General features: G+C 41.8%; 1 protein-coding gene across 1 annotated transcript in view; it reads right to left on the reverse strand.

Annotated features, from left to right (window-relative positions):
- LOC120931781 (chloride anion exchanger-like) overlaps window positions 1-24,148 on the reverse strand; it is a 91,605-nt gene that overhangs the window by 44,190 nt on the left and 23,267 nt on the right. The window contains exons 8-10 of the mRNA XM_040343546.1: window positions 11,901-11,983; window positions 1,402-1,549; window positions 1,145-1,258 (exon numbers count right to left, since the gene is read on the reverse strand). Coding sequence (XP_040199480.1) covers window positions 1,145-1,258; window positions 1,402-1,549; window positions 11,901-11,983 — 345 coding nt within the window. The remainder of the gene's footprint in view (window positions 1-1,144; window positions 1,259-1,401; window positions 1,550-11,900; window positions 11,984-24,148) is intronic.

The following is a 24,148-nucleotide window of genomic DNA, read 5'->3' on the forward strand; positions in this document are numbered from 1 at the left end:
TTCTTCCCTCCTTTCAGTAACAGTAATAGAGGGCAGTGGCTCAGCTCAGTTCCTCCATGCTGCTATCAACTTCTGGAAATGCTGCCAATCGGTTCTCTGCAGCTTTCTCCCTCCATAGGACACACATAGACTGACTGTAGAGATTAGCAGAAGCCTGGTATGCGGGGGGCAGTGATTGCACACACATACATTTTATTTTTAATCCGAATGTTGGCAAAAGGCTACATTTCTCTGATCTGTGGAAACAGACTTAGGGTGCAGTTCCCTCACTCTCCAGCTCTCTATACACAGACGGAGGTGTTGCTATTGGAGGGAGGAGAGAGCAGTCTCCTCCCTTCTGCAGCTATTGCGTTCTCTGCTCTGCCTGACAGTAATGACTGTTAATTCTGTAAGTGAAGCAGCTTCAGAACAGAGCGGCTCCAGTGAGCCCAGGGCACTCGTTCCTTCTGCCCACCCACCCTTTGTACCAGCCCTGCCTAGTACAATGGCTCTTTCTTTGAGTCCAAATTACCTTTAATGCTAAATGTTATATTTAGTGTAATCAATACATTTTTTATAATGGTTGAGAAGATAAATATTACATTGACTGATGTAATGACTCCAAACAGGGTGTCATGAATTATGGTTGTGAAGTGTAAAACTGCAAGTATAGCATTAAAAACTGGCAAAATAAGTCATACATATGCAAAATGGGCATTCTATGGTGTACTAGTCTGGTATAAGCATAGCTCCCACATTTCTCCTGATTTTGAGGGACTATCCTTGATTCAGAACAAACTCCCTCTGTCCCTATTTCCTTCTCATTTGTCCCTCATTTTGGTCTGATCTACAGTATATAGTTGTATATAAAATGCACTACTTATCTATCCCAAAAAGTTTTACAGTGCTAAACATTCCATCCAAATACTAAATTGCTGCATTTGTAAATTCCAAAAGCCAATATAAAGAAATAGTAGTAGTAAAAAAAAGCACTTAACCAATCCCTTTTTTTTACAATTCTCATTTGAGGTGGTGTGGCAGGGGGGTTCCACACCTATGCCTACATACTTCTGCTAATAGGCGTCCCTCGTTCCCATCTCAAAAAGTTGGGAGGTATAGTATAAGTAAGTAAATAAGTAAGTACGTTTGATAAAGAGATACATACCTGGGTTTTGCCTCCTGAGCTCTCTTGTACTGATGACCTGGCTAACGATGTGCTTGCTACAAAGCCTTTGAATGCACCACATACTACGTTACACAATCCAAATGCTATTAATTCCTACAACAGAACAGACAAAACATGTGATTTTGTTTTCTGGTTCTACATAAACACTGTAAAGGGAATTGATTTGAAATATATATTTAATTGAATAATTATATAAATATATATAATTGATTTGCATATATGACTTTGTGTCTTACTTGGTTACCATCAATGGTATAATTGTGCTTCACTGCATACACCTGAGCCACAGAAAAAGCCACAGCAAAACCAACAATAGCAGTGGAGATGGAATTGGCTATGCTTGCTTGAAAAACAGCAGTACTTGGGGAAACAGGAGGTTGGAAACTGTTGGAAATAATATTGCATTAATATTGCAAGAAAATAATGAATTCTATTGAGAATGCTTTAACAAAATAGTAGTTATGGGAAAGAAGGTATAATTGCACATTCCCTAAAAAAAATTGCATTTGTTTTTGTGCCAGCAGTGTCTAAAAATGTCAGTGTGACAGATCACTTTTTTTTTTCAATTAACAATTTTTATTAGACACGAGGTAACCCCCGTGCCATAAAAGGAACAGTACAGGGATGTCAGCAGAACATCAGCAGAAATGAAAACAGTGCATAGCATATAACAGTACAATACAAGGCGAATATCAGGGGGAGTTCAGTAACTCCACTCATAAGCAGCCAACCTAAAAACACAATCTGCCAAAAGACAAAAGTAAGCACATGTAGAACAAGCCCCTAAGTAGCAGAGGCATAAGAAGAAACAAAAAGAGGGAGTCAAGAAAAAAAAAGGAAAGAAAAAAAAAGAGAAGAAGAAAGAGCAGAGAAAGGAGACTGCAAACGCAGGTAGACAGGGAGAGAAGATGAGGGGGGGGGGGTGGTTAAGGGAGGACTTGGGGATCCGCAGGGCTGACACCCCTATTAAAAACAGTTTTGGGGACCAGGGAACCGGCACTCCCAGGAGGCGAGACAACAACTGCTGGGTCTCCGTCCAAAACAGTACTATCTTGGGACAGGTCCAGTAAATGTGGTACAAGGTTCCCTTGGCTCCCTGACAACGCCAACACCTGTCTGAGCTGGATGGATAGATAGCGTGGAGGACAGCTGGCGTCATGAACCAAAAATACAGTATTTTATAGCATTCTCCTCATACAACGTACAAAGAGAGCTTTTAGCCGCCTGAGACCAGATCGTCTGCCACTCCGTCTCCGAGATCTCCTCCCCGAGCTCCCTCTCCCATCGCAGCATGTATGCATGCTTACCCTGGGTGGGGAAAGAGCGAGAGTTCAACAACCGATACATATCAGATATCAACCCGCGGCGAGCCGATCCCTCCAGTACCAGTTTTTCGAAAGGCGTTGGCATTGAGAATTGGAGCCCGGGGGCAAATGATTGTGCATAGTGTCTTATCTGCAGATACCCATAGAACACCTGGCGGGGTAGGTTGAATTTCTTTTGTAAATCAGAAAATGATAGGAGTTTCCGTGTTATGGGGTCCACTAAGTGGCCAAAGTGAAAAAGGTCACGCAACACCCAAGGTGACGACATCTGGTGGATCAAACTATCAGGCATCCTGGGGTTGAATAGGAAAGAGGTCAAAAGAGACCGCTCCGAGCTCAGGCTATGCGTCCGGGACAGTCTGCGCCAAAGCGTCCTGAGGTGAAGCATAGGCCCCAAAAGTCGGCCCGAATCCACCTTCGCGCCTGCATTGTGACAGATCACTTTTACTGAAAAAGCAGGTTTACCATTTAGCTTTTAGCTCAATGCAAAGTAGGCAAGTAGGCCACTGGTGTCCTAACAGCACCCTCTTGTGGTGACCAGGAACAGCATGTTTTCAGCAAAGCTGTATGAAAATACAGGCCTGGCTATGCTGCTGGAAAATTGAAATTAGTATCATACTCAAGTGTCTGATTCACAAAGCACTTGCGATGAAAACTACGCTGGCAGCCTCCGGCGCAAGGCGGGCCAATTCAAAAGGGCGTGTGCCATTTAAATTAGACGCACTCCCGCGCCGGACCTACTGCGCATGCTCAGTTTTGCAATTCCCGTCGTGCTTTGTGCGCCGTAACATAATTTTTTCGAACGGCGACGTGCGTAGCGTACTTCCGTATTCCCGGACGTGTTACGCAAACGACGTTAAATTTTGAATTTCGACGCGGGAACGACGGCCATACTTTAGACAGCAATACGATTGCTGACTAAAGTTAGGGCACCCAAAACGACGACTAACTTTGCGACGGGAAACTAGACTAGCGGCGACGTAGCGAATGCGAAAATCTGTAGTGGATCGCTGTAACTCCTAATTTGCATATCCGACGCTGGTTTATGACGCGAACCCCCCCCCCCCAGCGGCGGCCGCGATACTGCATCCTAAGATCCGACAGTGTAAAACAATTACACCTGTCGGATCTTATGGATATCTATGCGTAACTGATTCTATGAATCGCATAGATAGAAACAGAGATACGACGGCGTATCAGGAGATACGCCGTCGTATCCCTTTTGTGAATCTGGCCCTTAGTGCCTATCCAGGGCAGCATACAGATAGAGCTCCACCTCCACTCCTCCCCAGGACTAGAGAATAGCATAAACTAAAGACACAGCCCCTCCCCCAACATAACATAGAATACCGAGGGTGGGAGTGTATGCTGCCATGGATAGGCACCAGGAAAGGAAAATTACAGTAAGTATGATACAATTTTCAGTTTTAATGGTGCCTCCCTGGCAGCATACAGATGATAAATAACTAGCTGACACTGGTTGGATAATGCCAATAATAAGTATTTTCATTTTAAAAGGACATTGCAGCCTGAACCGTCCTCCTTCCGAACTCTACAGTCGTGAGAGCCCTCGGATCAATATGGTATTGTCTGAGAAACGTATGATAAGAAGACCAGGTGGCGGCCCTGCAAACCATCTCCAAAGAAACATTAGCCCTTGGTGCCCAAGAAGTTGAGACTACACTTGTAAAATGATATAGAAACAGTACCCCCCAAAAATGTACTCTAGGGACTTTAATGGCAACTAATAACCAACAGAATTATAGAACTATAGAAATGTTATTAGAAATATAAAAAAATGTGGTGCATACATCACCATATATCAAAATACATAAAAACAATAGCAGAGTTGGATCATATGAGTATAATTTTCCTAGTAGTGAGACCGACGCGTTTTAGAACCGATTAGTAGACATGTGCACTGCCAAAAAATTCGTTTTTTTCGTTTATGTTATTTTCGTTTTTTTTATTTTTTCGTAAATTCGGGAAATTCGAAAAAAAATTTTTTTCGTTTTTGTTTCATTCGTTTTTTTAATTTTTTCGGAAATTCGTGAATTTTGAAAAAAAAATTTTTTTTAGTTTTTTTGCTTTTTTTGGAAATTCGTAAATTCGGGAAATTTTCGGATTTCCGAAAAAGCAAAAAAACGAATGAAACGAAAAAAACGAATGAAACGAAAAAAAAAAAGAATTTTCGGAAATTCGAAAATTTACGAATTTTCGAAATTTTCGAAATTTCGAATTTCGAATTTTTAAATTTTAGAATTTCGAATTTTTCCATTTTCAAATTTCGAATTTTTTCAATTTTCGTAATTTCGAAATTTTGTATTTTCGAAATTTCGAAATTTCGTATTTCGAATTTTTCAGTTTTCGAATTTTCAAATTTTTCAGTTTTCGAATTTTTCAATTTTTGAATTTCGAATTTTCCAATTTTCGAAATTTCGAATTTTTCAATTTTCGAAATTTAGATTTTCGAATTTTTCAATTTTCGTAATTTCGAATGTTTCCATCTTCCATCCGGAAATACGAAAATTTCGAAAATTGAAAAATTCGAAATTCGAAATTTCTGAAAAATTCGAAAATGGAGAAATTGGAAAAAATCTAAAATTCGAATTTTTCAATTTTCGAAATTTCGATTTTCGAAAATTGAAAAATTCAATAATTGAAAAATTCGAAATTTGAAACATTTTTCAATTTTCGAAATTTCGAAATTTGAAAAATTCGAAATTTGAAAAATTCGAAATCTGAAAAATTCGAAATTGGAAAAGTGAAAAAATTCGAAATTTGAAATATTCGAAAATTCGAAAATTGAAAAATTCGAAAACTCGAAAATTGAAAAATTGTAACATTCGAAAATTGAAAAATTCGAAAATTGAAAAATTCGAAAATTGAAAAATTCGAAAATTGAAAAATTCGAAAATTCGAAAATTGAAAAGTTCGAAAATTGAAAAATTGAAAAATTGTAACATTCGAAAATTGAAAAATTCGAAACTTAAAAAATTCGAAAATTCGAAAATTGAAAAATTCGAAAATTCGAAAATTGAAAAATTCGAAAATTCGAAACTTGAAAAATTCAAAAATTCGAAAATTGAAAAATTCGAAAATTCGAAAATTGAAAAACTCGAAAATTGAAAAATTTTAAATTGAAAAATTCGAAAATTCGGAATTTCGAAAATCCGAAATTTTTTCGGATTTCTGAATTTCCGAAAATCCGAATTTCCGAAATTCGTAAAAAAAAACGGAAATACGAAAATTCGTAAATTCGAATTTTCGGAAATACGAAAATTCGTAAATTCGAAAATTCTAAATTTTCGGAAGTCCGAAAATTCGTAAATAAAAAATTTGTAAATACGAAAATTCGTAATTCACGAATTTCCGCATTTTCGTAAAAAAACTAATTAGAAACAGAACGAATTGCACATGTCTACCGATTAGGACTCTTTTCTTCAGGGGCATTCCATATGGAGTATTTATACTATATAAAAATTCTAAAATGGAACATAACACAGATTAAAACCAAATCACACTTGTAGAATAAGCATTCACTCAGGACGGAGGCTCCATATTCTTTGCCCTGTAGGCATCCTGAATCAACTTTACAACCCAAGATGCCTGAATTCTGATAGAAGCTTCTTTACCTCTGTATTTACCAAATGGTAAAATTAGTTTCTGAAGAATCTAGTGGCTTCTAAGTAGGCCCTGAGCACTCTGGAGATTGACAGGACTCTGAATCTGCATAAGTAAATACTGGTAACACCCAGGGATCCAACAGGTAGCTTGGAGTACCGACCTTAGGTGTAAACCCCCGAAGAGGTCAAAGTTCCACTCTGTCTGGGAAAAAGGAGGTATGGTCATCACCTATCCATAAAGAGTGAAGCTCTGAGATTCTTCTGCTCTAATGGCCAAAAGGAAAGCAGTCTTCAGGGTTAGATTCCATATGGCTACCTATTCCACTGGAACGAGCGTATGGCCAGACAGAACTTCAAGGACTATGGACAGATCCCACTGATCCCAATGAGCGTCTGACAGGTGGATGAATCTTTAACACTCCTATGAGGAAAGTGACCACCGAAGGATTCTCTGTCCATCTTTTATTTGTTGTTGCAGAAATTGCTGCTACCTGCACCTTGAGGGAGCTCAAGCCAAGTCCTAGATCAAGACCTGTCTGAAGAAATCCCAGAATATTGGACGTAGAGGGGAAGATTGGATTAAAGTCATTCCTGGCAGCAAATGACAAAAAATTGTCCCAGATCCTTGTAAATACTGCATTTATTGCAGGTTTTTTGGCTCTTAGAAAGGTGGATATGACCCCTGAGGAACAACTTAGGCCCTCAAACCTTCGCCTCTCAACTTCCAGATTCGAAGTTCCAACTTCTGAGGGTTTGGATGAGAAGTGTTCTGCTGCGAGTGCCTCCTTGCTTTTGCAGATATGCAACTTCTGCCCTGTTGTCCAGGTGTAGCAGTACTCTCTGCCCTCTGACTTGAGATGCCAATGAAGTCAGCTCTAGGAATGCTGCTCTCATCTCCAAGATAATGGATACCACTCCCAGGGTGGGACAAGACCATATTCTTGTATTCTTGTTTACCCAAAATGGGCTCCCCAACCTAGTCCACTACGTCATAAGCCAGACGTAATCATGGTCCAGGAGAGGGTGCCCAGGTGACGAGGTTTGGAGAGATTCTCTGGAACGGTCCACCAGTGTAGACTCCTGCGCATTACTCCCATTAGTAGGATCGTCTAAAAGAGTTGTGGTCTCCTCCACTGTGCCAAGAAACCTGTCTGGAAACACCTCACATGTCAATAAGACCAAGGAATTAGGGGTATAAATGAGGACATCGTGCCAACGAGGCTCAGGCATTGTGAAGCCATCAGATGTGGGCTCCGGAGGACCTTGACCATCCTCTGAATGACAATCCTCGCTTTCAAAGGTGGTAACAACACTGTCCCTTGTTGCATGTCGAACATTGCGCCCAGGTAGACCATCGGATGTGTCAACACTAGTTGACTTTTGTCGAAGTTTATAGTTCCATCAGGGACTGCAGCAGTATCTCTGTGGTATATCAGCTGATCCGGATTGCTTGCCAGGAGGAGGATATCGTCCAGAGAGTGGTATATCCTCAAGCTCTTCTTCCGCAGAATGGCTGAAGCAGATATTAGTATTTTGATGAATACCTGGGGAGAGGTGCACAGACCAAAAGGCAGGGCCTGAAACACTAGGTGGATTGCGTCCCACCGCAAGTACTTCTGGAATGCAGGGAGAATTGGGACGTGCAGGTAAGCATTCTTCAGATCGACTGAGACCATCCAATCTGTTGGCTGGACTGCCTGAAAAATCGTCTGCAGAGATTCCATCTTGAAGCTCTCGAGGTGGATGTACTGGTTGAGCCTCTTTAGGTTTATCACAGGCCTCCACCCATTTGTCTTTTTTCGCACCAGAAACAGGATGGAGTAGAAACCTGTGAAGCGTTCTGCCAAGGGAACCAGCACAGATGCCCCCTGAAGTTGTATTAATGCCAGAGCCTTTAGTGAAGAGGTTGGAACCTCTGTTCTTTTGAAAGATGTCCAAAGAGGATGATAACATTTTCAAAAGTGCCCCCACTGGATTGTTGACAGAACCCAGGGGTCTGGCAATGGGCCCAGACCGGAACGTAAAACCTGGTGTCAAAAAGACTGCATTTGCTCTTGTGGAGTTGTAAGAGTCTTATTCTTCCAGGTGTTCAAAAAGGATGCCTGAGTGCCCTTCCAAGGCCTTCTGTTGTCTCTGAACTACCTTGACTTCCTGAAATCTCTTGAGTTTGACTGATGGAATCTAGATGAATTGACTCTGGATCTTCGCACCCTTCTGTCTTGGGGGAGCATGCCAGATTTACCTCCTGTCACTCTGGAGATAGCTTTATCCAACTTGTCTCCAAATGGTGCCTTAGCATCAAATGGGATTTTGCACCAGTTCTGTTCCGAAGGGTCAGACCATCCAGGGTTTCAGCCACAAGGCCCTTCTTGCCATAACTGAGTGCAGCATGGATCTTGCTGAACAACGAATTGTGTCAATGGCTGCCTCCCCGACAAAGTCTGCCGACAATTTATCCATCCTGGCGTAAGGCTGTTTCAATATTTTCTGTTCAGGCTCTGATGGCATTTGAAACAGAAATAAGGGCGATAGCTGATTTACAAGTTGCGCCTGCGGCTAAGTAGCTTATTTTAAGATTGAAGTCAATCTGTCTGTCAAGCGGGTCCTTGAAGGATGCAGAATCCTCCATCGGGAGAGTGATATTTTTTGCAAGGCGTACTACTGCTGCATTTACTATCGGCATGGAGTTTAGTGACTGTGTTTCTGACTCTGCCAATGGATACAATTTGTTAAGCCAGCCCAAGGAAAATTCCTTATCCATCTTAATCCATTAGTTTTCAATGATTTCTCGGATCTCGCCCATTAAAGTAAAGACAATCTGTTTCCTTTTAAGGAATGGAAAATACCTCTTGTTTTCTTGAGGTGGTTCCTCGGGGGCCTCCCAGGCGATTGCGGTCTTGACTGCCTGGATGAAAGGTTGCACCAGAGCATAACTGAACATAGAAGGATATGATTCCTCTGAAGAGTCCTCCGAGAGATCTTCAGGAAATGAAGAGGTGAGGAACAGGACCTATAGTCTGGAATGTAATCATCACAGTGTCTTAAGGACTTTCTGGACTTTTTTGAGTTTGCAGGGCTGTGATGAAAGGAATCTTCACCGGAAGCGCACTCTTTTTTTTTATACTTCCGTACGGTTGGTCTCATACCTATTGGAAGTGGGAGGATCTTGATTATGAGATAAATGGCTCATGGCGGATTTGGACAGGAGGATCAGCTGTGGAAATATAGCAAGAGATAGAAAGAACTTCAAAATTCAATAAGAGTTGACTCTGAATACATGTATATATGTATGTATATATATATATATATATATATATATATATATATATATATATATATATGCCCTACCCCTTTTCTTTCCCCTTCTTTTTTTTTTACTCCCCCTTTTTTTTAACCTATCACTAAGCAGTACCAGAGGAGTCCTGCCGGGCACGGCTGAACACTGCTGACAGCCCTAGCCCTGAAAGACTCTGACACTTTATAACTAAGGAGGTGGGTGGGTTAATTCTTGTATTCACCCATCTAATTAGAAACCAACAGCAAAGGCAAAATTATCCTTTCCAGAAAGCAAAATGTCTTCCGCACTGCCTACCGCAGACAGAGGCTCTCGGTCAGAGAAGTTTGCTGGCTGGCGTGCACGAGTTCTGCCACAGGACTGCGCATTTGCCGACCTTGCGACCCAAACCAAAACTGCCAGGCAGCAGTATGTTGGCCAGGTAACGCTGCGGGAGCACTCCAGTTTCCAGCACTACTGTGTATCCGACAATGAAAGCTCCATAGCAAGGGAACAAAAGCAACCCCAAGAGGAAGCCCCCAGCTGCCCCAGAAACTAACACATAGCCCTAGAGAGCCCACCAAGAACGGGCCGATCAGTGCCACACTGCGCTTATGCAAAAAAATAATGGGGAAATGACACAAACAAATAACAAAAAATACAGGGGAAGGATGAAAAACAAAAAAAAAAAAAAATAAATGAAAGAAAAAGCAACAAGCCTGGGATATGAGAGCTGATCCTTCTGTGAACCCTCCTGAATTCATCATGATGATATGTCCTGTAAGGAAACTCTGCAAGATGACCCCAAAAGATCCACAGAAGGGGCTCCCAGTCTTATCAGTGCTGTGAGCGGCCCAAGAACAGGGACTGCACCCGGGAGAGGCTGAACCAGGGGAAGCTGCCAAAGGCAGAGGTATAGACATACTGCTACTCTTCACCAGCTCAAGAGGTATAAAAAAAAAGGAGAATGTTGTAGGAGGGACTGTGTCTTTAATTTATGCTTTTCATTAGTCCTGGGGGAGGAGTAGATGTGAAGCTCTATCACCTGTATGCTGCCATGGAGGCACCAGGAAACAGGATTTTTTTTCAGTAAAGATCATATTGGCATTTTTTCATAGGCTGTAGGGACACAGATCAATGTTAAGTTATACTACATGTATACCTTACATTTCCCTGCTACTAATGTTATCTATGTGTTTCCTTTCCTTTCTCTTGGTGTAGATAATGTAAATTTTTTTAACCTGACAACATTTTTCAGTCATTTAAATTTAGCCTTACAGCCTATTAGCCTAGTGATTTCCCTGTTTAAAGTTAAATATTATGTTATATCCCTTGTTTACCTTTTTATTTTTCATTTTTGAAATGGTGCATTATTCACAGAAGACATGGGTATTTTATAGAGGTGCACTGAATGGAAATTTTGGTGCCGAAACCGAAAATGCAGGGTGCACTTTGCCAAAAAACGAAACCAAAAATGACAGTTTTTTAAATACCAAAACACATCTCCCAAATGAAATGCATTGAAAACGAATAACACACCTTGGATTTCAGTGCATCTCTAGTATTTTATAGGGATCTAACTCTGCAGGGTTTCAACACTATGGTACAATCTTTTGCTTTAGCAAGACACAAGAAGAGCAAAAATAGAGAACTACCAAGAGTAGAGCAGTTTTTCTATGAAAATGTATTTTTTCTTCTTTGCCATCCTCTTTGATGCCTCCTTGAATGAGATGACAATGAGTGTATCTCCTTATACACACCTTTGTTTTTATAACTAAAAAATGTATTGACGTAGGGTGTTCCCCCTCCATCTTTTACAGCCACTTCATTTTGTTTCTTCAGCTTGCTAATGAAACACGTCTTTATTTTGTACTTTTCTCCTTTTTGGATTAGTTGTCTCAACTCCCACACAACAGACCTCATGCAATCTTGCAGTCCGTTATGATATAACATATTCAGTGGATTATTTAAAAAAAATTGTAATACAGTATCTCACAAAAGTGAGTACACGCCTCACATTTTTGTAACTATTTTATTGTATCTTTTCATATGACAACACTGAAGAAATGACACTTTGCTACAATGTAAAGTAGTGAGTGTACAGCTTGTATAACAGTGTAAATTTGCTGTCCCCTCAAAATAACTCAACACACAGCCATTAATGTCTAAACCTCTGGCAACAAAAGTGAGTACACCCCTAAGTGAAAATGTCCAAATTGGGCCCACAGTGTCAATATTTTGTGTGGCCACCATTATTTTCCAGCACTGCCTTAACCCTCTTGGGCATGTTCACCAGAGCTTCACAGGTTGCCACTGGAGTCCTCTTCTACTCCTCCATGACGACATCACAGAGCTGGTAGATGTTAGAGACCTTGCGTTTCTCCACCTTGAGGATGCCCCACAGATGCTCAATATTGGGTATAGTGAGCATTGATTATGCTGGTGTTTGCATGTAGTATCACTATGTTTTGTCATTAATCAAACAGCAATACATTAATTGAAATTCTTACCCTCTTTGAATTGTTCCTACAATTTGTACACCAAATCTGTGTTGGAAATCAAATGCATAAGACACTCCAGCACCAATTATTGTCTGCAAAATAAAATGTCTCTATGAAATAATATGTAAGATGACAAGCCAAAGTATGCAGCTAAAGTCAACCAAAAAACAACATAGTTCTGGACATGTATTTGATGGCTGATTTGAGAACATCTACTTCTACCAATGTGCGCTTGTTTAGGCCTGGTTCACACTTGTGCGATTTCAGATGTAATCTAAGTTGCACAGAATCGCATAGCGATGGAAATCACATTATTCTCTGTGGTTCACATCAATGCAGCACAGCATGTTTCTGGAACAGGGTCCTGTGTTATATTGGTGCGATTGCAGCAAGATGCTGTGCTCCTACTTCTGTATATTTTGGCTGATTTTGACATAGGGTTGACCACCCCCTCCTCAAAAAAAAACTATACTCCTTTGGTCTCTGTGTAAAAAATAATAAGAGAAATACCTGCGATATGCAAAACAAATATAGAAACATAAATAAAAGAAAAAGAACTCTAAAGCCCTGTACACACGACCAGAATTCCCGGCGGTATAAAGTCCGCCGGGAATCCCGACGGGAAACCCGAGAACCTGCTTGGTAAGTTTCCTCGTGTACACACGGCTGGGTTTCCCGTCTGGAAAACTGCGGGGAGAGCTTTGGCCGGGAATCCCGGCCGTGTGTATGCTCCCTCGCGGTGTTTCCCCATAGGAAAACTGCCAGGGAAACTGCAAGGAAGCATACACACCGCCGGGATTCCCGGCCAAAAGTTCTTCCCGCAGTTTTCCTGGCAGGAAAACTGGTCGTGTGTACGGGGCTTAAGGGCTGCTGCTGTTCAAGGTAAAAAAAAAACAATGAATAAAGTGTAAAAATGTTATACTCAGCACTGCTCCAACAAAATGTAACAAACAATACAAGAAAGGGTAATCAACAATATAAAGTGCTTAGTGCAAATATATTGTAAACATATAAAGTGCAATCATATATATGGTGTGCTGAACTTGTAATGTGCAGATCCTGGTGACACTGTAAGACGTCAGCTATATCCTGTGTGCGGGTGAAGATATCACCTATCCAGCTCTTCCAGTGATCAGATATCCATGTTTTGGGTGTATGGTAATGAAGAGAGAAAGATGTATAGTGTAATACTGCTAGGTTTATTGTTAAAAATCAAATATCAATACACTTACATCAAAGATTTTAAAACCAGCAAAAATCGCTGCCTTGGTGTGCAAACAACCTTCACTAGGTCTCCTCCGCTTGACATATTTTGCCCCTCCCACTGGGCGTCTTCAGAAGCTTCTCTCTCTCTCTTCATTGCTATACGCCCAAAACATGGATATCTGATCACTGGGAGAGCTGGATAGGTAATATCTTCACCCGCACACAGGATATACCTGACGTCTTAGGCCCCGTACACACGACCGAACATGTCTGCTGAAACTGGTCCGCGGACCAGTTTCAGCAGACATGTTCGGTCGTGTGTAGGCCCGAGCGGACAGGATTCCAGTGTACATTTGCCCGCCGGGCCTTTTTCCAGCAGGCAAATATTTCTGAACATGTTTTAAAACATGCCCGCTGGAATCCTGCCCGTCGGACATGTTCGGTCGTCTGTACAGACCTACCGTACATGTCCGAGCGGCCGCCATCCCTCGCATGCGTCGAATGACTTTGACGCATGCGTGGAAGCATTGAACTGGCAGGGCCGCGAACGTCGCCGCGTCATCGAGTACACGCGGATTTCTGTATGATGGTGTGTACAGCCATCATACAGAAATCCCCGGGCAGACATGTACGCTGAAAACGGTCCGGCGGACCGTTTTCATTGTACATGTTTGCCCGTCTGTACAAGGCCTAACAGTTTATCAGTGGAAGGAAGGTGACATCCTCACCTTTATACAGGATACATCCGGTAATCCACATTATTGGTGGAAGGTGATACTTTAACCCATATAGCAGGCAATTTGAAAGACAATTATTCATGAGTGGGGACCCAGGAGGGAAGCACGAAGTGTCACCAGTATCTGCACATTACAAGTTGCACAAGTTCAGCACACCATATATATGGATGGACTTTATATGATTGCACTTTATATGTTTGCACTATATTTGCACTAAGCACTTTATATTATTGATTAACCTTTATTGTATTGGTTACACCATATATTAACATAGGCACTTTATTGTTTGTTACATTTTGTTGGAACAGCGCTGAGTATAACATTTTTACACTTTATTCCTTTGGTCTCTGTGACTGTGCTCTTCACTGGCTCTCATCCTACCTATCCCACCGCACCTTTAGTGTCACTCACATTTTTATTTTCTCCTCTTCTTTTCTCCATCGGGGTCCCCCAAGGTTCTGTTCTTCGACCTCTCCTGTTCTCAATCTACACCTCCTCCCTTGGTCAACTAATAGTCTCCCATGGCTTTCACTATTATTTCTACACTGATGACACCCAAATCTCTCCCCACCCCTCAGCTGACGCCTTCAGCCTCCTCACATAGCAATAATTTACTAATAGATATATCAGCCTGGATGTCCCACTACTTCCTTAAACTCAACCTGTCCAAAACTGAGCTCATAATATTTCCGCCCCCCCCTCGTGCCACTTCCCCTCATTTCTCTGTCAAGATTAATGGCACAACCGTCAACCCATCTCCACATGCCAGGGTGTTAGGTGTTATCATCCACCTTACAAACCGCTTGGCATCCGCTACCTGCATTGGCTGCCACTCACCCAACAACCTAAATTCAAAATACTAACAATAACGTACAGATATATCCACAACTTGGCCCCCAGCTACATCACTAGCCTAGTTTTAAAATACCAACCAAATCGTCCTCTTCATTTTTCCCAAGACCTCCTCCTCTCTAGCTCCCTCATCACCTTCTCCCATACTCACCTCCAGGACTTCTCCCGAACCTCTCCCATCCTTTGGAATTTCTTACCCCAATCTGTCTGAGTATCTCCAACTCTATCCACTTTTAGGGAAGTCCCTGAAAACTTTTCTCTTCAGAGAAGCCCATCCTGCCTCCACCTAACATTTGAACTTTTATTTTCTTCATCAGCTCATCCCCACGGTTATTACCTTTTGTATCCGTTGACCCTCCCTTCTAGATTGTAAGCTCTAATAAGCAGGGCCTTCTGATTCCTCCTGTATTGAATTGTATTACTGTACCGGTTGCCCTAATGTAAAACGCTGCGTAAACTGTTGGCTCTATATAAATCCTGTATAATAATAATAATTTTGGCCCCAAAGATTTCATTGGAAATGCACCAGAAATGCATGTACAATAATTTTTTCCTGTCTTTGACGTGTTTTTGCTGTTTGTTAACCCTTTCATGGCAAAGCAAAACAAATCCTAATGCCTGAGCACAGTTTTAAAACTTTGACATGTGTTAGTACAATGTAAAACTGTACCTACCATAGCAACTACTTAGTATATTTACGTAGATTATACCTTGTTTTTTCAGGACAAATTGGGCTTTAATTTGGTGGTGAATGGTAATGGATATCTCCTGATTTTTATTATTATCAAAAGAAAACATAATATATATATATATATATTTTTTTTAAACGTAGCTGTATATTTCTTGCTATTAACATAATGTACCACCAAAGAACAACCCAAAATAAATGCTCCTGGTGATTGCAGCAACACCACGTATGTGTGCACTTTATTATTGTTTATAGTTATACCTGTAGTAGGGCCAAGAAACAATAGTGTATATTTTGCTTTTTTTATCCTACCTTCCAGAAGGAGGTAAGCAATGGCAGTCTCCATATTCTTCTTCTGACAGGTTTACTGATTTAACTGAAGTCCTTATATATACTAATCCTGATATATTCTGCCCTTTTATTACAAATGTTTACATTCAATAGAAACAGATTAGAAATATAGGGCCAGATCCACAGCCAGCGGGCTTAACTTAAATCTTCCTATTTAAGTTACACCGCCGCAAAATTTCTACCTAAGTGCCCGATCCACAAAGCACTTACCTAGAAATTTTCGGCTGTGTAACTTAAATCTGTCCGGCGCAAGGCGTGCCCAATCTAATGAGGCGAGTCCCATTTAAATTAGGCGCGCTCCCGACGCGATTTTCCGGACGTGCTTTGCGCGAAGTTACGTTACGCCGAGTTTTGTGAATCGCGCCGGGTAAAAAAAGTTGCGTCGGGAAAAAAAACAGATGCGGCGGGAAAAAAAAAAAAAAAAAAAAAAATTTGACAGCGTCGCGGGAAAGAAGGGTCTACTTTTACATGGTGTACTAACTTTGCACTTTGTAAAAGTAGCCCTAATTTTGCGTTTGCAAACTAACAACTTACGGAGACTTCACGAAGGGAAACCGCTTCGTGGATCTCCGTAAGTGCTAATTTGCATATCCGACGCGGAATTTCGACGAGAAATGCCCCCAGCGGCGGCCGAGGTACTGCATCCTAAAATCCGACAGTGTAAAACTATTACACCTGCCGGATCTTAGGAATATCTATGCGTAACTGATTCTGTGAATCAGTCGCATAGATAGAAACAGGGATACGACGGCGTATCAGTAGATACGCCGGCGTATCCCTTTTGTGGATCTGGCCCATAATATCTAAACATTGGGATATTCTGAAGAGGGACCCTATTTCAAACACATTACTCCCTGAAAACCCAGAAAACCCTGAAAACCCTAAAATAATTTCCCATAGAGCACCTAACTCAAGGGATAAAATAGTATCCAATATTATTGAACCCTCAGCGAGAGCAGAATTATTTAAACACAAAATGCTTTTACCTGTGTAACAATTGCACAATCTGTAAACTAGATCGCTCTAGAAAAAAAGAAATGCACTACCTTTAGTTCAGCCAGTACTGGTAGGTATTCAATATGAAGTAAAATATTTCATTACTTTCAAAACTAGACATGTTGTATAGTTCCTGTATAGTTCCTGCAATGTTCCTGCAATAAACAGTACATTGGTAGGACCACCAGAATGCTGAAGGATAGGCTGAGGGATAATATTAGGAAATGTTTACATGCCCACAGCCTATCAGCTCACTTTAGGAGCTACCATAATAGAGATTCCTCGAGATCAAGCTTTATGTCTATAGAAAATGAAAACCTCATTGGATGGAATGTAATAGAACCCGCAAGATCTCAAATATGGAGATTTGCTTGATCTACTATATGAATAAATTGGCCTCTTCTGGCTTGAACGTTGATTTAAATATCAATGGTTATATTTTAAATAGTTAATTGTATTTGTGTATACACCCTGTTCATTTATAATGTTGCCTATAGTGTATAAATTTGGAGTGATTTGAATTTTTAATTATATTTGATGACATGGTTAAGCACTACATAATATAACTGAGTACTAAGATTTGTAGGTAAAGTTGATCCAGGGTAAATCCGATTGCCTCTCGGGGGATCAGGAAGGAATTTTTTTCCCCTGCTGTAGCAAATTGGATCTCATGCTCTGCTGTTTTTTTTTGCCTTCCTCTGGATCAACTGTGGGTATGGAGTTGGGTGTATGGGATTGTACTGTGTTTTTTATTTTGTTTGTTTATTTTTTTTCTGGTTGAACTGGATGGACTTGTGTCTTTTTTCAACCTGACTAACTATGTAACTATGGGCCAGATTCACAGCGGAGATGCGACGGAGTATCTCAGATTCATAGTTACACATAGATATCCCTAAGATCCGACAGGTGTAATTGTTTTACACTGTCGAATCTTAGGATGCAGTACCGCGGCCGCCGCTGGGGGGAGTTTGCGTCGTAAACCAGCGTCGGGTATGCAAATTAGGAGTTACGGCGATCCACGACGGATTTTCGCGTTTTCACGTATGTGCTGTATAAAGTATGGCCGTCGTTCCCGTGTCGAATTTTTAAATTTCACGTCGTTTGCGTAAGACGTCCGGGAATACGGAAGTACGCTACGCACGTCGCCGATCGAAAAAATGACGTCAGTTCGCGCAAAGCACGGCGGGAATTTCGAAACGGAGCATGCACAGTAGGTCCGGCGTGGGAGCGCGCCTAATTTAAATGGCACACGCCCCTTTAAATTATGCGGGCTTACGTGTAATTTTTCACGCAAGTGCTTGGTGAATCAGGCACTTGCGATGAAAAATTGCGGAAGTGTAACGTATCTACGATACGTTACGCCGCCGCGATTCTACCTGAATCTGGCCCTAAGTAACTATGACCATTACGCTAAAAAATAGTGGCTAATTACTAAAGTGTCCACTAGAAGGAGCTGCTCATCAGTACAGAGGACTTGTAATACATTTATATTTGCAGTTTATGGAATTTCCTCTTTTCCTCTTTGTATTAATTAATTATTTAATGATCTATTTTATTGATGTTCGAAGCTTCACAATATTCTATGTAATATTTTGTTTAGTATTTTACAGAAGACTGCTGTTTAACATAAGGTATAAGTTGCATTATTTATGCATAGTCTTTTCCTAATGTTATATTATAATGTGAATTGTTTCTTGTAATAATAATGTATTTTTGATACACCGGAAATTGTTTTTAAGGTCAATACCTAAAATTTGGACCTGTGTCGTTAAGATTTCTTTAAGATGGGGCCAGGAAGTCCTGCTGATTTATGTGAACTAAAGAAAAATTACCTTGCCTGCAGGTTTACATCAAAATGCCGCCTGATTAATGCTCCCTTTGAATCTAGCATATGTGTGCTAATTCTATACACTATAGTGACTAAGGGAAATCGCTGCGGCTGGCAAGACTACAGGAAAATGATGCCCGATAGTTCCTCTGGCCCTAGTGTTTGTTTTCGCTAATTGCACAGGTTATTTAAGAGTATTGAATGTCGACTCACTGAATATGTGCATTGGCACGAAACATGTCGGGTGGGGCTATGAGCTGATGTCACACCGCCATTTCCGATCTTGGAGTTGGCGGCCATACGAGTAGGTGCACTACTGTTCTTGACATGTACTGAGCATTTGGATGTGTTTTTATGATTTTTTCTGCTTGTGAAGTTAGTCTAAAAAAACTACACTATATCTGACCCCTCCTGGTGTTTGGCTCCATGGCTCCATGCGGTGAGCAATGTTCTTCCCATACAGTTTTTGCTGAGATTCTCCCAGTAGCTCAGAGTGGGAAACTGTGATGAGAAGACCATAGATCATGGGTGCTGTTACGGAACTACAAATCCCATCCGTGATCAGCTGTCATTGGCTGACAGCTGATCATCTTGTAAAGGGCCGTTTTGATTGGCCCTTTAACCTGCTCTGTGATCAGTTAAGCTGGAAGGACTCGTCAGTCACAGAGTGTGCACGGGCAGAGCAATCACAGGAGGACGTCTATTGACCTCCCGGTGCTGGAAGCCCGCGCTATAGCCATCATTCAGCTAGAGTGCGGGCGGAAAGTGGTTAACCTACCGCTGTTTATCTTATATCTATATTGGTATAAATATACCCTCCTGTTATCTTGTTTAGTCAGAGAGCTGATGTTATCTTTATGGCTTTGGCTTGTCTTAGGGGGTCTGTCTTAAGGTGGCCATAGATGGATCAAAATGTTGCCAGTTCAGCAGGGACCAGCCGTATTTTGATCCTTGTGTGGTCACTGCAGTTGAACAGAAGTTGTTCTATTGATTGACTGCAGTTTAAACACCCTGTCAGATAAAAGCCATTTGATCAGCACCTGCAGCCAATGAATGTAGCTCTGATCTGTGTATTCTGACAGTGGAGGAGTCCCCCTGCCATCAGAATAGAATAGCTCAACAGATAGGATTCTCCCATCCACCTCAAATGTGTGACTGGAGGAATCAGTTCAGATTTTTTTCACCTAGCCCTCTGGATGAAGTAAAAAAAAATGAAACATTTATGGCCAGCTCTAGTGTAAAAGTTTCCCTTTTCCTCCTTGTGTCTTAAATCAGTCCCTGTTGACAAACACTCTCCCACCCAATTAAGACCAGCTTTTAGGGAAGGTATTTTGCCAGGTGGCTCAGGCACTTATGCTATGATAGTTCCTACAAGTTCTAAAAATTTCTACATAAATGTCATTGAAGTTTAACATGGCAGTTCAACTAAGGCAGAAACTGGAAAATTATCTACAAACAAAAGTACTTCAGACAAAGTGCAAGTAAACCTGTATCTCCCCACCCACTGTCAGGGAATCCCTGTGAGACGTCTGGTGCATAGATGTGCGCAAGATCATAGGTTTACCCATAGAACGGCTAACAGGAGCACGCATGCGTGCAGGAGTCTGCAATCACGTGTGCACACACGCACGGGCTTAATTCCCCCTGGCACCCAACGGCCTATTTAAAGGGAGTCTTAGTGCTGACTGATCTACAGCTGTGTCCTGTATCCTGATCTCATCCTGTGCGCTCTCCTAGTTTATGCCCCGGCTTGTTCTTGACCTTGGCTCCGTATTCTGTTCCTGTGCTCAGACCCACCTCTGACCCGGCTCTGTTTATGATTTGGTTCCTTGCTGCCCGCCTGTTGATGACCCCAGCTATTCCTGAAACTCTGCTACTGTCTTGATCCTGGCTGATTTTAACCCTTGGTTGCCTGCCTGGCTGTCTCCTGTTCCTGCTCTGCACACCGCAGCCTACTCCAGTCTGCAGAACCCTGACAAGCTGCTAACCCGGGACCTTCCACATCAGACACTCGCGTCCCTAACATCCACCAGCTCTGTGATGTCGTCATGAAGGAGAGAAGGAGGACTCTAATGGCAACCTGTACTAATAAAAATGCTATAAAACTATCCCCTATTTTGTAGACACTATGGGCCAGATTTATGTAGACTTACGACGGGCGTATCAGTAGATACGCCGTCGTAAGTCCGAATCCCCGCCGTCGTATATTTAAGCGTATTCTCAAACTGAGATACGCTTAAATATTGCTAAGATATGACCGGTGTAAGTCTCCTACGCCATCGTATCTTAACTGCATATTTACGCTGGCCGCTAGGGGTGTGTACGCTGATTTACGCCTAGAATATTTAAATCAGCTAGATACGCCTATTCACGAACGTACGCCCGGCCGTCGCATTAAAGATACTTCGTTTACATAAGGCTTTTTCCGGCGTAAAGTTACCCCTGCTATATGAGGCGTATGGACGTCGGGACAGCGTCAAATTTTCCATCGTTTACGTCATTTGGGTAAGTCGTGTGCAAATAGGGCTGTGCGTAAGTTACGTTCACGTCAAAAGCATTGACTATTTGCGACGTGATTTCGAGCATGCGCACTGGGATACGTTCACGGACGGCGCATGCGCCGTTCGTTAGGAACATCAAATACGTGGGGTCAACAGTATTTAGCATAGAACACGCCCCCAACCAGCCTATTTTTAATTAGGCGGGCTTACACCAGCCCAGTTACACTACGCCGCCGTAAGTTAGAGCGCAACTTCTTTGTGAATACAGGATCTGCTGCTCTAACTTACGGCGGTGTAGTGTATCTGAGATACACTACGCCCGCCGAAATCTTACTGAATCTAGCCCAATAACTTTTGTGCAAACCAATCAATAAACGCTTATTGCGTTTTTTCCCCAAAAAATATGTAGACAAATATGTATCGGCCTAAAAAAATGTTTTTTTATATATATATATATTTTATGGGGATATTTATTATAGAAAAAAGTAAAAATTATTGCATTTTGTTCAAAATTGTCGCTCTATTTTTGTTTATAGCGCAAAAAATTTAAACCGCAGAGGTGATCAAAGACCACCAAAAGAAAGCTCCATTTGTGGGGAAAAAAGGACATCAATTTTGTTTGGAAGCCATGTCGCATGACCGCGCAATTGTCAGTTCAAGCGACGCAGTGCTGAATCGCAAAAAGTGGCCTGGTCTTTGGCCAGCCAAATGGTCTGGGGCTTCACCATTTAAATCATGCCTCAACTATGTCACCCTCTTAGATGAACATGTTGTTTTTAAAACTACTTTGAAGGGTAAAAAAAATGTTAAAGCGGTAGTAAACCGCAGTGGATGGGAAACATATCCCCCGCAAGGCAATGTCATAATGTGCTAGTATGCCTTGCATACTAGCACATTATGAGAGACTTACCTTAGAATGAAGCCCTCCAGTGCTGCACTCAGTCACCACTGAGAGGGCTGACATATTCCCCTGGTCTTTTTTCCGGGTTCACGTCCTCCGGCTACTTAAGTGGCCAGGGGCGCAATGAAGTCACTCCTGTGCATGCACGGGAGCCGCTGTTTACGGCACAGGTTTTTGAAGGTTCTGCGCGGCATGCCGGACCATCAGAGTGCAAACGCCGGTAACGTCACCAGCTTCATGCACTCTAAATATCTCCTAAACAAGTTTAGGAAATATTCACAGTACCTACAGGTAAGCCTTACTATAGGCTTGTTTGTAGGCACAAGTGATAGAACAGAGTTTACCACCACCTTAACCACTTCAGCCCCGGACCATATTGCTGTTCAATGACCGGGCCCCTTTTTGCGATTCCACACTGCGTCGCTTTAACTGACAATTGCGCGGTTGTGCGCCGTGGCTCCCAAACAAAATTGGCGTCCTTTTTTTCCTCACAAATAGAGCTTTCTTTTAGTGGTATTTGATCACCTCTGTGGTTTTTATTTTTTGCGCTATAAACAAAAATAAAGCGACAATTTTGAAAAAAAAAAGAGTATTTTTTACTTTTTGCTGTAATAAATATCCCCAAAAATATATAAAAAAAACTATTTTTTTCCTCAGTTTAGGCCGATACGTATTCTTCTACATATTTTTCGTAAAAAAAAATCGCAATAAGCGTTTATTGATTGGTTTGCGCAAAAGTTATAGCGTCTACAAAATAGGGCATAGTTTTATGGAATTTTTTACTAGTAATGGCGGCGATCAGCGATTTTTATCGGTACTGCAACATTATAGCGGACACTTCGGACACTTTTGACACATTTTTGGGACCATAGCGATCAGTGCTATAAAAATGCATTGATTACTATAAAAATGCCACTGGCAGGGAAGGGGTTAACACTAGGGGGCGAGGAAGGGGTTAAGTATGTTCCCTTGGTGTGTTCTAACTGAAGGGGGGGTGGACTGACTAGGGGAAATGACTGATCGCTGTTCATACATTGTATGAACAGAACATCAGGCATTTCTCCCCTAACAGGCCCGGGAGCTGTGTGTGTTTACACACACAGCTCCCAGTCCTCGCTCTGTAACGAGCGATCGCGGGTGCCCGGCAGCGACCGCGCCTGCCGAGCACATGCGCGGGAGTCAGGGGCGAGCGGGGGGCACCCCTATTGGCTGCTCGGCGAGATGACGTATAGCTACGTGATCTCGCCCAGCAGAGCCGACCTGCCGCCGTATAACGGCGGTTGGTCGGCAAGCAGTTAATGTTTTAGACTTTTTCCCTTTATTAATATCCATTCCTATATAAAATGTTCCTTCAAGAAATATGAGAGACCAATGCTGGAGGCTATGTGGGGATACTGGCTCTATATTTCATGTTCTGTGGAAGTGTAAATCTCTGCACTCGTATTGGAATACATTTCTTTCTTTAGCGTCTGACCTTGTAGGAACTAAAACAGAAACTGTTCCTCAATCTTATATTTAGGGGGATTGATCAAGTTCCTCCCCATTTTAGGGTGGTACTTATCCATCTTTTCCTGGTGACCAAACTTCACATCACTAAACTTTGGAAATCCCCTGACACACCTACTATTATGCCGCGTACACACCATCGGAATTTCCGACAACAAAACTGTGGATTTCTTCCCGATGAAATTTTGGCTCAAACTTGTGTTGCATACACATGGTCACACAAATGTTGCTGGAAATTCCGAACGTCAAGAGCGCGGTGGCGTACAACACTATGACGAGCTAAGAAAAATTAAGTTCAATGATTCCGAGCATGCATAGGATGTTTGTGCGTTGGAATTGCATACAGACAAACAGAATTTCCGGCAAGAACTTTTCCCATCTGAAATTTGAGAACCAGCTTTTAAATTTTTGCGGTCGGAAATTCCGACAGAAAATGTCTGATGGGGCCTACACACGGTCGGAACTTCCGACCAAACGCTCACATCGAACATTTCTTGTCGGAAATTGCGATCGTGTGTATGCGGCATTAGGCTGGATTCACACCTATGCATTTTTACTGCTTTTTGCATTTTGCATTTGCATGTTCCATAGGAAACCATGTTAGATGCACTGTAGCGCAAATCTGCAAAATGTAAAATCACTAAAAATGCATAGGTGTGAATCCTTAGAGACACGTCATTAACCCTAATTC

Source organism: Rana temporaria, chromosome 3, assembly GCF_905171775.1.
Source record: "Rana temporaria chromosome 3, aRanTem1.1, whole genome shotgun sequence".
Taxonomy (NCBI): Eukaryota; Metazoa; Chordata; class Amphibia; order Anura; family Ranidae; genus Rana; species Rana temporaria.